At 40.2% G+C, this 15,011-nt stretch overlaps 1 protein-coding gene and 1 non-coding gene across 2 annotated transcripts in view; one reads left to right on the forward strand and one right to left on the reverse strand.

Annotated features, from left to right (window-relative positions):
* Positions 1 to 411: 411 nt before the first annotated feature.
* The window catches only part of LOC117063305 (translation initiation factor IF-2-like), a 54,947-nt gene continuing 40,347 nt past the window's right edge, over positions 412 to 15,011 (reverse strand). The window contains exon 2 of the mRNA XM_033176991.1: positions 412 to 519. Coding sequence (XP_033032882.1) covers positions 492 to 519 — 28 coding nt within the window. The 3' untranslated portion in view covers positions 412 to 491. The remainder of the gene's footprint in view (positions 520 to 15,011) is intronic.
* Positions 4,330 to 4,434, forward strand: LOC117063769. The gene has a single exon (XR_004429062.1). It is a non-coding gene; the product is annotated as a small nucleolar RNA U13 (small nucleolar RNA).

The following is a 15,011-nucleotide window of genomic DNA, read 5'->3' on the forward strand; positions in this document are numbered from 1 at the left end:
CGGAGGTTGCAGTGAGCGGAGATCGCACCACTGCATTCCAGCCTGGGCAACAGAGGGGGACTCCGTCTCAAAAAAAAAAAAAAAGTGTTATACAACTTAGTGGCTGCCATGACTTGGATTCCCAAATTTTCAATCCGTCAGTTTCTATTGCTGATATCTGATTGCCTGTGCGGAATAATCCAATCTGCCTTTACCTCTGCTGTCATTTTCTTGAATCCCTGATTGAAGCGCTTATTGTGCCTATCCTCAGTCTTGGATCTCTTTTTTTCCTGTTTCTATATTAATAAACTTTCCTCCCTCTCAATGAAAATAGCTTATTTTCCTAATTATATGTATTTTCATATTTTAAAAATTTTATGCATAAATTTATAAGAAGAAAGTAAAAACTCACCTGAAATCCCATCCCTGATGTAACTGTAACATAGCTGCCATTAACATTTTGGTGACATTTTTCATGTGTTTGTATATACATGGGAGTTTTTGGATCAATCTCACTGTCTGTTTTCTTCAGTCCTTTTCCTAGAGACAAATGAAGAACCATCTAATTAGAGCCCACTACATATTTAGTTGTCAGACTTTGCCTGAATACTTACACTGCTTAGCCGTATTTAAAAATCTGTCTCATTTCGTGTGGTGGGAATGTGGATCCTATCACATTCAGTTAGTTGATGCCTTCTAATTCTCCTCAATAACTACCCGTCTTGCTGAAAACAATGAGTCTCTCCTCAACTCCCCTTCACCTCAGTAGATTTCTGTCATGGCCCATGCATCAAAAAACAAAACAAAACATACTAGGAGGAACAAAGACAAGGGAGGCAAGTCAGGGATACTTCGGAGTGGGTAGTTGACAAAGAAGACGGAAGTTGGGAAGGTGAAGTATGTCAGGCCAGGTTGGCATGTTCCCTGGAGCAAGGCCAAGCCTATTCTAGATGCAAGGGTCAAAAGCCAAAATGAAATTGTAATGAAAGCAAAATTAAAAAGATCTTGTAGAAATTCTGCTAGTGTCAGTCTGTTTTGTGTTGCTATAACAGAATACCACGGTAGTATTCTGGGTAGTTGATAAAGAAAAATAATTTATTTCTTACATTTCTGGAGGATGAAAAGTCCGAAGTCAGGTGGCCTTCTTGCTACCTCATCCCATGCTGGAGGGTGGATGGGCAAGAGAGGAAGAGAGGACAAGAGGGGACCAAACATGCTTTTATCAAGAACCCACTCCTGGTCAGGCACAGTGGCTCATGCCTGTAATCCCAGCACTTTGGGAGGCCGAGGCAGGTGGATTACTTGAGGTCAGGAGTTCAAGACCAGCCTGACCAACACGGTGAAACCCTGTCTCTGCTAAAAATACAAAAAAAATTAGCCAGACATGGTGGTGGGTGCCTGTAATCCCAGCTACTCGGGAGGCTGAGGTGCGAAAATCACTTGAACCTGGGAGGTGGAGGTTGCAGTGAGCCGCAATCGCACCATGGCACTCCAGCCTGGGCAACATAGAGAGATTCCATCTCAAAAAAAAAAAAAAAAAAAACACACCATTACAATAGCAATTAAATGTCAACATGAGTTTTGGAGGGGACATTCAAACACTAGCATTCTTCATTGGTCCCCCAAAACTTATGCCTTTCTCACATACAAAATACATTCATCCCATCAAAACAGCCCTCAAATTTTTCACTCATTCCAGCATTAACTAAAAAATCCAAAGTCCGAGGTCTCATCTAAGTTAGATATGGGTGAGCCTAAAAGCACAATTCATCCTGAGACAAATTACTCTCTAGCTGTGAGCCTGTAAAATTAACAAATTACATGGACCCAACAGGTCCCATGTAAGTCCAAAAGCTAACAAGGGGAACAATATCAAGTCTTCTTAAAGCTCCAGCATAATTTCCTTTGATTCCATGCTCTGAATCCTGGGCACAATGGGGTAGGGGATGGGCCTCCCAATGCCACAGGCAGTCCAACTCCTATGGCTTTGTTGGACTCAGTCTGCCCAGCAGTTCTCATAGGTTGGAGTCCTGTGCCTATAGTTCTCTAAAGTGCTGCAAGCTGGTAGCTCTACAGTTCCAGGGTTTTAGGACTGGGCCGCTTTCATGGCCCCAGTAAGCACTACCCTAGGGGAGACTCTCTGTGGCAGCTCTGACCCCACATTTCCATTTAATGATGCCCTAGTGGAAGCTTTCTGTGGTGACTCCGCCCCTGCAACAAGTGTCTCCCAAGGCCTCCAGGCTATCTGCAACATCCTTTGAAATCAAGATGGAGGACGCCACGCCCCCACAACTCTAGCATTCTGCTTGTCTGCGGAAGTAGAACCACATGGACGCTGCCAAGGTTTCCGGCTTGTTCCTTCCAGGGCAGCAGGTCAAAACGTATCTGGGCCCGCTTGAGCCATGGTTGGGGCAGTCCAGGAGCACTGCAGCAGAATGCAGGGAGCAGAGATCTGAGGCAGCTCTGAGCAGCAAGTCCATGGAAGGTACCCCAGGCCTATCTCCTGAAACCATTCTGCCCTTCTAGATCTCTGGGGCTGTAATGGGAGAGGCTGTCTCCAAGATCTCTGAAATGCCTTCAGTGTCTTTCTCCTATTGTCTTGATGATCTCTTCCATCCACGTATTAATCTACTTAGCAAACAGTCACTTGGCCACATGCTTGGTTTGCTCTCCCAACATGTTTTTTCATTCTTTATGTAGCCAGGCTGAATTTCTTCAAAGTCTTTTTATTCTGCTTCTGTCTCTCTTCTGTCTCTGTCTCTGTCTCTCTCTCTCTCTGTCTCTCTCTCTCTGTCTCTTTTCTGCAGACACTATGGTGACTTATGCTTTTCTTTTAATTATAAATTCTAACTTCACATCATTTTTTTCCTCTCATATCTTACTGTATGTGGTTAAAAGTGGCCACATATCTCCTTCAATGTTTTAATTAGAAATTTCTTCCACTGCATATCTTAGTTTATCACTCAAATTCCACCTTCCATAGAGGCTTAGGGCATAGATAAAATTCAGCCAGGTTCTTTACCAATTTACACCACGGATGGCCTTTACTCTAGTTTCTAGTACTTGTTCCTCAGTTTCAGCCCTTACTATCCATATTTCTGTTGTCTTCTTCTGAGCTTTCACCAGAATTGCTTTTAATGCTCCATTCAAGACAAGGACTTTTTCTAGGCTTTTCGTCTAAATTCTTCCAGCCTCTACCCATTACCAGTTCACACTGTTTCCACATTTTCAGGTGTTTGTTATAGCAACAGCCCCATTTCTCCATAACAATTTTCTATCTTACCCATTTTGCATTACTATAACAGAATACCACAGACTGGGCAATTTATAAACAATAGAAATATATTTGGCTCATGGTTCTGGAGGTTGGAACATCCAAGAGCATGGGCCTGGCATCCTGTACTGGTCTTCTTGCTGTATCATCTCATGGGGGAAGGTGGAAGGGTAAGAGAGCACAAGAGAGCAAGAAAGGGCAAGCGGGGAGTAAACTCACTTTAACCAGGAACCCATTCCCATGATAACAACAGTAATTTGTTCCTAAGGGTGGAGCCCTGCATGACCTAATCACCTTTGAAAAGTCCCACCTCTTAATTCTGTCATAGTGGCAATTAAATTTCAACATAAGGCCCAGCGAGGTGGCTCATGCCTTAATACCAGCACTTTGGGAGGCCGAGGTAGGCAGATGACAAGTTCAGGAATTCAAGACCAGCCTGGCCAACATGGTGAAACCCCGTCTCTACTAAAAATAGAAAAATTAGCCGGTGTGGGGGCATGTGCCTGTAATCAGAGCTACTGGGGAGGCTGAGGCAGAATAATCACTTGAACCTGGGAGGCGGAGGTTGTAGTGAGCCAAGATCATGACACTGTACTCCAACCTGAGTGACAGAGGAAGGCTCTGTCTCAATAAATAAATAAATTAAATAAATACATTTCAACATGAGTGTTGGAGGGGACGTTCAAATCACAGCAACCAGATACCAGAGTGTGACTCTAACCGGGCTTTGTTACAACCAGTCCAGATGCTAAATTACTTAAAGATGTAAGTGTGGGCTGGGTGCAGTGGCTCATGTCTGTAATCACAACACTTCGGGAGGCTAAGGCAAGCAGATCTCTTGAGCCCAGATCTCTTGAGTTCAAGACCAGCCTGGGCAACATGGTGAAACCCTGTTTCTATAAAAAATACAAAAATTAGCCAGGCATGGTGGCTCAAGCCTGTAGTCCAAGTTACTCAGAAGGCTGAAGTGGGAGAATCACCTGAGCCTGGGGTGGTTAAAGCTGCAGTGAGCTGCAATCATACCACTGCATTCCAGCCTGGGCAACTGAGTGAGATCCTGTCTCAAAAAAAAAAGGATCCTTTTGTAGTTCATGAGGACGATGATTGGGTGCTTCACACACGTGTGTGAAATGTGCCACCCTCAAACCTTGTTACAATGTCAGCATATTACCTGCCTGACCTGGAAAAAAAAAAAAAAAGAAAAGTTACAAGTGTGACCTAAGACCCTCTGGAGTTCTGGTTCTTGAAAGTGACTCCACATGACTCCTTAGCTAGTTGCTCCTTTCACTCCAATTACCTAACTACACACCTTGGAACCAGCTCTTGCTTGCGTTATGGCTCAGCTTGTACTCATGGCAGAAGGTGCAGTGGGAGCAGGCATGCCACATGACCAGAGCAGGAGCAAGAGATACAAGTGCCACATACTTTTAAGCAACCAGATCTCCCAGGAGCTCCACTCACTATTTCACGGACAGCAGCAAGACATGAAGGATCTGCCCCCATAATCCAAACACCTCCGTCCAGGCTCCACCTCCAACATTGGGGATTACAATTCAACATGACATTTGGCACGGACATATATTCAAACTATATTAGTCCTACAAAAGACTGGAAAGTTTGCTGTGATGGAGCAGGGGCTGTGTGCAGTAGGGGTGGGAATCTAAGAATCTAATGACTTTTTATGCAGACTTTTAACCTATCTGCTAGTTTTCAGCTGCATGTTCATTGCCAATGAGTGCCCAAGCTTCCTGTGATTCTAAGTTTTAAGCATTTCAGAGACTTTGTGGTATAAATCAGGTCACTTACAGACTTCCCTCACTGGTTTAGAATTCAATTTTCACAAGTCTAGTGAGTCAGTTACCCCTCATCCATCTGCTTTACAGTTTTCAAAATGTTGATGATGTTTGTCTTTATGGGTTTATTTATTTTAAACATTTTACTGTCATTTTCAGGGGTTTAAGAAAGGAATTTGAAGTCAATATGTGCTCAGTCCATCATCTTAAACAAGAGGCTAACATGAAAGTATCTGCAAAGGAGAACAACATGGAAGAAACCTTATTTTAGGAAGTTGAGGTCATCCGTAAAATGCAGAATAAATTAAAAGGGAAGAAACTAAAGCCATGGGGTCAGGAAGACACACAGAAATCCAAAGGGAGACAATAAAAGGACCAAAATATGATGGTGACAAAGGGGATAAAAATGAAGAACACGACTTTTAAAAAGAAAGAAAAGAAAAAAATCTGTGGACCAAGCGACTAAGACAAAGAGGGTTCTATAGTGTTGTTGGTTTGGAACAGAATGACTGAGATAATTCTAGGGAATTTATGAAAAGTAATGAAGAGTAAGGGAAGAAGATTTGGGGACAGGTCATGGTTGTGTTTTTATAATAGTGATTATTGAGAGTGTGTTATGGAGGCTGATGTGGGTGGATCACTTAAGCCCAGGAGTTTGAGACCAGCCTGGGCAACATGGCAAAACCTCCATCTCTACAAAAAATACAAAACAGTTAGACTGGTGTGGTGGCGTGGGCCTGTAATTCCCGCTACTTGGGAGGCTGAGGCTCAAAACTTGTTTTTAACCAGGGAGGTGGAGGCTGCAGTGAGCCAAGATTGCACCACTGCACTCCAGCCTGGGCAACAGAGTGAGACTCAATCTAAAAAAAAAAAGAAAGAAAGAAGAAAGGAAGGAAGAAAGAAAGAAAGAAAAGAGAAGAAAAGAAAAAAGGAAAGGAAAGGAAGGGAAGGGGAGGGGAGGGGAGGGGAGGGGAGGGGAGGGGAGGGGAGGGAAGGGAAGGGAAGGGAAGGGAAGGGAAAGATATCTGGCCGGCTCAAGAGAAACAGCGTAAATATGCAGACAGCCAGGACTCCTTTTGTCAGTTAGGGCGTCAGAGAACCAGAACCAACAGGATATATGTGTATTTATATTAAGAGATTTACTTTAAAGAATTGGCTCATGTGATTATGGGAACTGGAAAGTCCAAAATCTGTAGGGCTGACCAGCAGTTTAGAAACTCAGGTAAGAGTTGACTCCTCAAGTAGTCTTGAGTCTGAAACATGTAGGGCAGGCCAAGAAGCTGGAAACAGAGGCAGCATTTCTTTGTTACAGTCTTGAAGCCAATTTCCTTTTCTCTGGGAAGCCTCCATTTTGTTTTGTTTTGTTTTGTTTATCTTAAGGTCTTCAACTGATTAAAAGAGGCCTACCCACATTATTGAGGGTAATCTCTTTTACTTAAAGTCAACTGACTGTTGATGTCAGTCATATCAACAAAATACCTTCACAGCAACGCCTAGCCTAGCATTTGACCAAACAACAAGGCTTCATAGCTTAGTCAAGTTGATGCATACAATTTAGCTTTTATACTCCCCAGTGAAACTGCCCAGCTAGAGCCTCCCAATGTCAAAGTCCACTATCAATCAACAAGGTCCACTCATAGCACAGAAATTCCAGTCAGTCTTCTAAATGCCCCATCCTAAAGAAAGAGCAGGGAACCAAAAATAAATAGACATATGTGGAAAGTCACTAGGAGGAAATGAAAACAATTCAGGAAGAAGAAAATGACAAGAAGTATTAATACCTTCAGAGAGATAAGATAATTCAATCATGAAAGAAAGAAGCTAGTGAGGGGAAAAGATTTCAGAGAATAAAAAGAAACTCTTGGAAATTACAAATATGATAACATGAATGAAAAACTCGGTAACAAGGATTATAAATTAAAGGTAAGAAAATCTCCAAGAAAGTTAAACGAAATGGTAAAGACACAGAAAAAAGAAAAGAGAAGAAAAATATCAGTTTAGGAGGACTAGCATCTGAATAAAGTTTCCAGAAAGAGAATGGAGAAAATGAAGGAGGGGAAATTGTCTAAGTAATAATTCAAAAAAATGTTTAAGCATTATCAATCATGAGTTTCCAGAAGGAAAAGGTCTACCAAGTTCCCAGCACAGTGGTTAACTACATATCCACACCAAACCACTTCATCATTGAAGAAATTAAAGAAAGCAAAGATAAGATAGTAAAGTTTTGTGTCTGTGAGAGGGACAGATGACACAGAAATGATCAAGAATCAGACTGACTTCGGGTATCAGGAGAGGGCAATGGAACCATGCCTTCAAAACTCTAAGGAAAAATGACATTTTGACCCAGGATTCTATTTCCAACGAAACATAGCAAATTTAAGGGTAGCAGAATGATCTTTTTAGAAATGAAAATTCTTGGCCAGGCATGGTGACTCAAGCCTGTAATCCTAGCACTTTGGGAGGCCAAGGCAGGAGGATCACTTGACCTCAGGAGTTCAAGACCAGCCTGGCCAATGTAGTAAGACCTTGTCTCTAAATTTAAAATATTATATATAAAAAATATAAAAATAAAAAATAAACAAAATGAAAATTCTCCGAAAATTTACTTCCCAAGGACTTTTTATCAGCAAGTGATAGCGGAAGTATTCCTCTAAAAAAAGGAGAAACCAAAGAAAGAGGAGGACAAAACAGTCAGGAATCAAGAGAATCTGAGGCCACGTGCGGTGGCTCACTCCTGTAATCCCAGCACTTTGGGAGGCTGAGAATGGTGGATCACCTGAGGTCAGGAGTTTGAGACCAGTCTGGCCAACATCATGAAACCCCATCTCTACTAAAAATACAAAAAATTAGCTGGACATGGTGGCAGATGCCTGTAATCCCAGCTATTTGGGAGGCTGAGGCAGAAGAATCGCTTGAACCTGGGAGGCAGAGGTTTTAGGGAGCTGAGATTGCACCACTGCAATCTAGCCTGGGCAACAGGAGTAAAACTCCATCTCAAAAAAAAAAAAAAGGAGATCCCAGGATACAGCATTAGACATAGATAGCAGGCGGTCCAAACTGGATGAGGTCAGAGGATTCTGGGAGAGAGGCCTTCAAGAATATGGAATTTATAGGGCATCTGACATGTTTCAAACAGTAAGAGGAGATGTATATCTCTTGAGGACAATTTGGGGCTAGAAAACTAAGTAAAATTATTTTAAAGAAACAAGAAAAGCCAGGCGCGGTGGCTCACGCCTGTAATCCCAGCACTTTGGGAGGCCGAGGCAGGTGGATCACCTGACATCAGGAGTTCAAGACGAGCCTGACCAACATGGAGAAATCCTGTCTCCACTAAAAATACAAAATTAGCCAGGGTAGTGGTACATGCCTGTAATCCCAGCTACTCAGGAGGCTGAGGCAGGAGAATTGCTTGAACCTGGGAGGCAGAGGTTGCGGTGAGCCGAGATTGTGCCATTGCACTCCAGCCTGGGCAAAAAGAGCGAAACTCCATCTCAAAAAAAAAACAAAAACAAAAACAAAAAGAAACCAGAAAAGTATTAAACCTAAGTGGAGCAAAAGGTTATTCAAGAATGGAAAAGTAATAATGTGGGTTCATACTACTTGGGTCAGTTATGAATAATATTTACCTAGTTAAAATAATGTAAATAGTGAATATTGTTTAACAAAATTACTTTTTTTTTTTTGAGACAGGGATCTCACTGTGTTGCCCAGGTTGGAGTGCAGTGGCATGATCAGAGCTCACTGCAACCTCAACTTCCTGGGTTCAAGGGATCCTTCTACCTCAGTTTCCCAAGTAGCTGAGGCAACATGTGCACACCATTACACCTGACTAATTTTTAAAATTTTTAAAAAAGAGACTGGGGTCTCACTTTATTGCCCTAGCTGGTCTTGAACCCCTGGGCTCAAGCAATCCTCCTACCTCAGCCTCCCAAAGTGCTGGAATTACAGATGTGAGCCCTATGCCTGGCCCAAAATTACATATTTGTATGAAGGATAGTATTTGTGGTGAAGGCAAGGAAGTGGAAAAAGAGAGTTAAGTTTTTATCACTTATGATGAAAATAGGTAATATATAATACCACAAAATTAAGAAACACTGGTTCAGGAGGGTTGTGTAAAGATTTAGGGGTAAATAATAACAAAAACAAAGATTTGATATTTTAATTAATTTATTTTATTTTACTTTATTTTATTTTTGAGACAGAGTCTTACTCTGTCACCCAGGCTGGAGAGCGGTGGCATGATCTCAGTTCACTGCAACCTCCACCTCCCAGGTTCAAGTGTTTCTCCTGCCTCAGCCTCCCGAGTAGCTGGGATTACAGGCACCCACCACCATGTCCAGCTAATGTTTGTATTTTTAGTAGAGATGGGAGTTTCATCATGTTGGCCAGGCTGGTCTCAAACTCCTGAGCTCAAGTGAGCCGCCCACCTTGGCCTCCCAAAGTGCTATGATTACAGGCGTGAGCCACCACATCCAGCCAAAAAATAAAGATTTAAAAGGACCTGTCTTTGGAAGGAAAAAATGGTGGAAACAGGGAGAAAATATGACTTCTGTTTTTTATACTAAGCATCGCACAACTGTTTACCCTTCTTGCATACATAATTTTGATTAAAAATATAAACTTTCCTTTAAAAAAACTTCCTATACCTGTAGAAGAAAACCCAAACTCCTGGCAGTCTAAGAGCTCAAATTATAGGATCAGAGTACCAGCTATGTAAGCTTGGTCTAGTTATCTAAGCTTCCTAAATTCTGTGAAAAGAGAAGAAGAATAGTTCTCATGGTAACGGTGCATACTGACTGATCAGCAGCCCTGGTTGTGAAGAATGAATTAAGGAACCCATGTGGAGTCTAAGCATTATGCCTGACACATAGTTAGTGTTGTGTAAACTTTCACTAGTTTTGCTATTATCAGGCTGAAATTCAAGGCTCTTTGTAATCCCCTCTCCAATCTGCTTTTTCAACCTCATGTCTTATTACTCTCCTAGAGAAACTCCAGACTTGGACCAGGCAATTCTCATCCTTTCTGAAACACATCATGTTTTTTCAAACTGCCTCCTCACTATTGCTTGCGCAATTGTTTGTTTTCCTATTCACCAATCTATTTGGTTGAAATAACAATGGAAATGAAATGTGTTACACCCTGTAAACAACTGGACAGTATTTGCATTCATAGGATCAAAATCCAAGATGTAAATATTTCCTCTAGGGGCTAAAAGCTGAAAGGAGGAGTTCCATTTTTGTTCAAGACGTGTTAATCTTATCATTGCTCAGGTTGCCATGGTTCCTGTTTGAAATATTTTCTTGGTGCTTCTAGGACTTAAGCTTATGCCACTACATCTGAACAAGTGGCAATAACCACATTCTATTGAGACAAGGATATGGAGTAGGGAGAGGGTAGGATTCTTGTGAGATAGGTCAGTGCTTGAACCAGAAATATAAGCCAAGATTTTTCATGTCTCTGTTACAAGCTAATCTTTGCTACTGCTGACACTGCGTATTTCCGTTTTCATTTTTTCCTGGTGATCAGGGAGCAATTCATTTTGTAAACCAGGGAGATACTCTTTTCCCTTTCTCTCCTGTGGCATTATTTATTAAATGGGAAAAACCTACTGACTTTTTACTTGTAGTTTTTTTAAAAAAATAAAGGCTTTAATTTTATAAGTAAATTGTTAGTCAATTATTTTATTAGAGAGATAATTCACTAGAATATAAAAAGGAGTAAATTCTAGCCTAAAAAAAGACTCAACCAATGAAAAGTAACTAAATTAACTTTGGTAAATCATAATCATCGGTCAACTTCACAATCCTTTAATTTCACAATCATAGATAGAAGAATTCCTTGAACAGAAATGGAAATTGTGTTTTTATGAATCTTGTTAATATATCTCTGATGACATCTATGTCCCATAGGACATCCTTGCTTCTTTTCTAACCTCTTAGAGACTTGTGGTCTCTAGTGTATATAGGAAGTAAACAGTAATATGAGAATAGTGTTAATTGCTCTTGATTGCTTAAAATGATCATAACATTTCATAATTTTACAAATTTCATAAATCATTTTATAAGATTTTCTTTTGCAGTCTCAAAAAGGAGGGATAATATTATCTTCTTTCTTTCATTCTAAGTTGAATTCAGATAGACTATCCAGAATCCTACACAAATTCACCAGCATTTCATTATTTATTATCCTTGCCATCAATATTTTGTTGACATTTGCTGACACTTTATAAGTGTCCTTAAGGCATATGATAATCGATGAGTTGCTGTAAGTTGTGCATTTGTGGGTACTAGGAAGATTCTCTTTCCTCACAGGGTAATTTGTGAAGGGCTATTTTATGTGAGCTGTATTCATTTTTTTAGATATGAACAATAAAGTGAGATACATTTTAATGCAAAATAGAAAAACGGAAAACCCTCAAGTTAAGTTTTGAGAACCTTTTTCCCTTGGCTTTAAGGAAGGATAAAGTAGAAGCCATTTAGTTGAGTAACGGGCTTGTAAGACTTATGCTTTATTTTCAATTGCTCATTCCTGTTCCTGTGTTCTCCCTTTCAAGCCAAATACTATTGCATACAATATTTCAGGAACAATTAGAGCACAGCTTAGTCTCTATCTGAGATAAATTCTTATAATCTAAATATTAACCCATGACTGCCCTTTATTTCTAATTACTTTCTTGTTTTTTGATATCTTTGTTAATTTAAACATACTGTCCCTGCTTAAATCTCATGATTCCAAAGTCCTGCATAGTAGACAAGGACATGTTGCCAATGAAAAGTTGCCAACTACAGGTTGAGAATGTTCTTAAAATAAGGACAGGGCACAGCGGCTCATGCCTGTAATCCTAGCACTTTAGGAGGCTGAAGCAGAAGGATTGTTTGAGTTCAGGAGTTTGAGACTAGCCCAAGCAACATAGCAAGACACTGTCTCTATAAGAAAAAAAAAGAGAGAGATAGAGAGTCTTCTTAAAATAAGAAAGTCATATCCAAAAAAGGACCCATAAACCAAGAAACCAAGTTCCCAAGACCCTCTAGTATATTCTAGATACCAGTGATTACATATGAAAGTAATACTGAATATCAACCTCTAGGGTTCAAAAATTTCATCCAATAATGACATCTTTCATGGATTCAATACTACAATGACTTCAAGTGCAATGGCTGCCAACTTATCAATTAACAGATTGTTTGATGAATTTATTGAAAAATTGGCAGTTCCCAAGTGGTAATCCCACTAATGGATATTATGCTTGATAAATTAGTTCTGAGGCTTACAATCTATGCAATGTGGAAAACAATTAGAAAACCAAAAAGAAAACCAAAATAAAAACACAAGAGCACTAGATATACATTTCAAAGAAATGGCCTGTAGCCTCTTGTATAGAAGAGGACAAGGAGCAATAGGCATTCCTGAAAACATGGCACATGACACAAGATGACTTATTAACTTGCCTCAAGTGGCTAAGGAATGCTGCCTTGAACTGAACCGTGCACATGATGTGAGTGCAAAGGCTGTTTGTTTGTGATGATTTTTACTGCTCTCTATGCAGAATTCAATTATATGTGATGACCACATTTTTTTGTTTGTTTGTTTCCAAAGCAGCATCTATAGGACATTCCAGAACAACAGTCTAATGGCCGACAGGACCTTACCTTCCTTCCCACCAAGTGGTGTCCAGTGAATCCTCTTCCTGATTGGGGTTGATAACTGACTTAGGTTTCCTATTTTCCTAATTTCTTTCCCTTAATTTTTTGACTTTTTTCTTCTCTTTCAATTACTGGTGATATGCAGATTGGGGTAAAACACTTCACAAATTATTTCTGGCTTAACATTCCTCATTTCCAAATGTGCTTTTCAGACTTTAATTAAACCTGGTCTCCCTGAGCGCCAACAAAGAAGCACTGTTTTCCTGCTTTCCAGAAGGGGACAATGAAAATGGAATAAGGGATACAGCCAGTAAAAGTGGGAAGGGACAATAAAAAAGAAGCTCTCCTGACTTCATCAGAGTTTAGAAGCTTTTCCGCCTTTCTTTAGATCTAAATTCACATTATCAAGCATTTTGGAAAAATTTGTTTCCTTGAGGGGATTAAAAGGCATTGTGTTCCATTTCAAATTGTGAGAAAAAATTTTATTAATGAATTCCTTTTAGATGTAACATTATATAAATTAAAATACAAAATATAAGAAAAAATTTTACACTTTTAGCTGATTTGCTTAGATAAAAAATTATTTTTATTATTTACTGTTAAGTATTAAACATTTACTATTAAATAATAAATATTATTTATCATATTTAGATAAAATTCACTTACAATTAGATTAAATGATTATAATTTGACTACTTGATCTTAAGTCACATAATTTTTTTTTCTTTGAGACAGAGTCTCATCCTGTCACCCAGGCTGGAGTGCAGTGGTGTAATCTTGGCACACTGCAACCTCTGCCTCCTGGGCGCAAGCAGTTCTCCTGCCTCAGCCTCCCTAGTAGCTGGGATTACAGGCATGTGCCATCACGCCTAGCTAATTTTTTTATTTTTAGTAGAGACAGGGTTTCACCATGTTGTCCAGGCTGGTCTCGAACTCCTGACCTCAAGTGATCCACCCTCCTCAGCCTCCCAAAGTGCTGGGATTATAAGCATGAGCCAGTATATCTGGCCTAAGTCACATAATTTGATAGTTCTTTAGAATTATAATTTATTAAGAAATTTTAAATGTACCTACTTTGTCTTTAAAAACCGCATAGGTTGGGCAATCCAGTGAAATTCCATTTCTATTAAAAAAAAGTTTAAAAAAATACCCACACATACTGGTCATAAAAGAGTTAAACTACAAAACGTCAGTGAGGCAGCCACTGGACAGCTGTAACCACATTTACTGAGGCCAAAGAGTACATTTGCTAGTGGTATACACAAAATAACCATAGAAAACATTTTTTAGGGGTAATGAAGTCCTTGAGGTAGCACTTACCCTTTCTTCCAAATTCCACAACAGGGCAAAGAAAATCTTTTTTTTAATGGCCTGTTTTTGCAAAGAAGGCATTAAAACAAACAGAGTTTCCCTTCCTTGAGGTCTGGTGCTGCACAAATATTTTTAACAGCTACTAGGAACAGAAGCAACGATGTACAGAATTTAAGCTGATAAAGATACTCTTATCTGAAATTTATATTTTTAATAATTGCAGATAGAGAAATGAAAGAATGAGAATGTGCTACAAATATCATATTAAGAAAACACTCTAGCCAGGCACAGTGGCTCATGCCTGTAATCCTAGCAATTTGGGAGGCCAAGGCAGGCAGATCACTTGAGGTCAGGAGTTCCAGTCCAGCCTGACCAACATGGTAAAATGCCCATCTCTACTAAAAATACAAAAATTACCCAGGCATGGTGGTGCATGCCTGTAGTCCGGGTTACTCAGAAGGCTGAAGCATGAGAATCGTTTGAACCCGGGAGGTGGAGGTTCCAGTGAGCCAAGATTGTGCCACTGCACTCCAGCCTGGGTGACAGAGGGAGACTGTCTCAAAAAAAAAAAAAAAAAAAAAAAAAAAGAAGTAAACTCTTTAGCATGGGCTGGTTTGGAATTAAGGGAGGAATGTGAGTAACTCAGAATCTGAGGGCAAAGGAAGCAGGGGACATGAGCAAGACCCGGTGAGGAAGGGTTGCCTCTACAGCAGTTCCTTGGTGCTATATAACGTTTATTATGGTTGACTCCTCATTATCCATTCCACTCACCAGGGGATTGGTACAGGTCAATTGCGATCATCCCATTTGTCTTGCCAGTGGTTGGGTTAGGAATGGGAGGCACTGAGCCAAGATTGTGCCACTGTACTCCAGCCTGGGCAACAGAGCAAGACTCCATCTCAAAAAAAAAAAAGAAAGATAATTGATGAATTGACTTTAAAGGTTTGCAACCAGTATTTTGGTGTTCAAAACTGCAAGATAAATAAGCAGCATCACTGGTAGAATATCACT

The sequence above is a fragment of the Trachypithecus francoisi genome, unplaced genomic scaffold (assembly GCF_009764315.1).
Source record: "Trachypithecus francoisi isolate TF-2019V2 unplaced genomic scaffold, Tfra_2.0 Lachesis_group18, whole genome shotgun sequence".
Taxonomy (NCBI): domain Eukaryota; kingdom Metazoa; phylum Chordata; class Mammalia; order Primates; family Cercopithecidae; genus Trachypithecus; species Trachypithecus francoisi.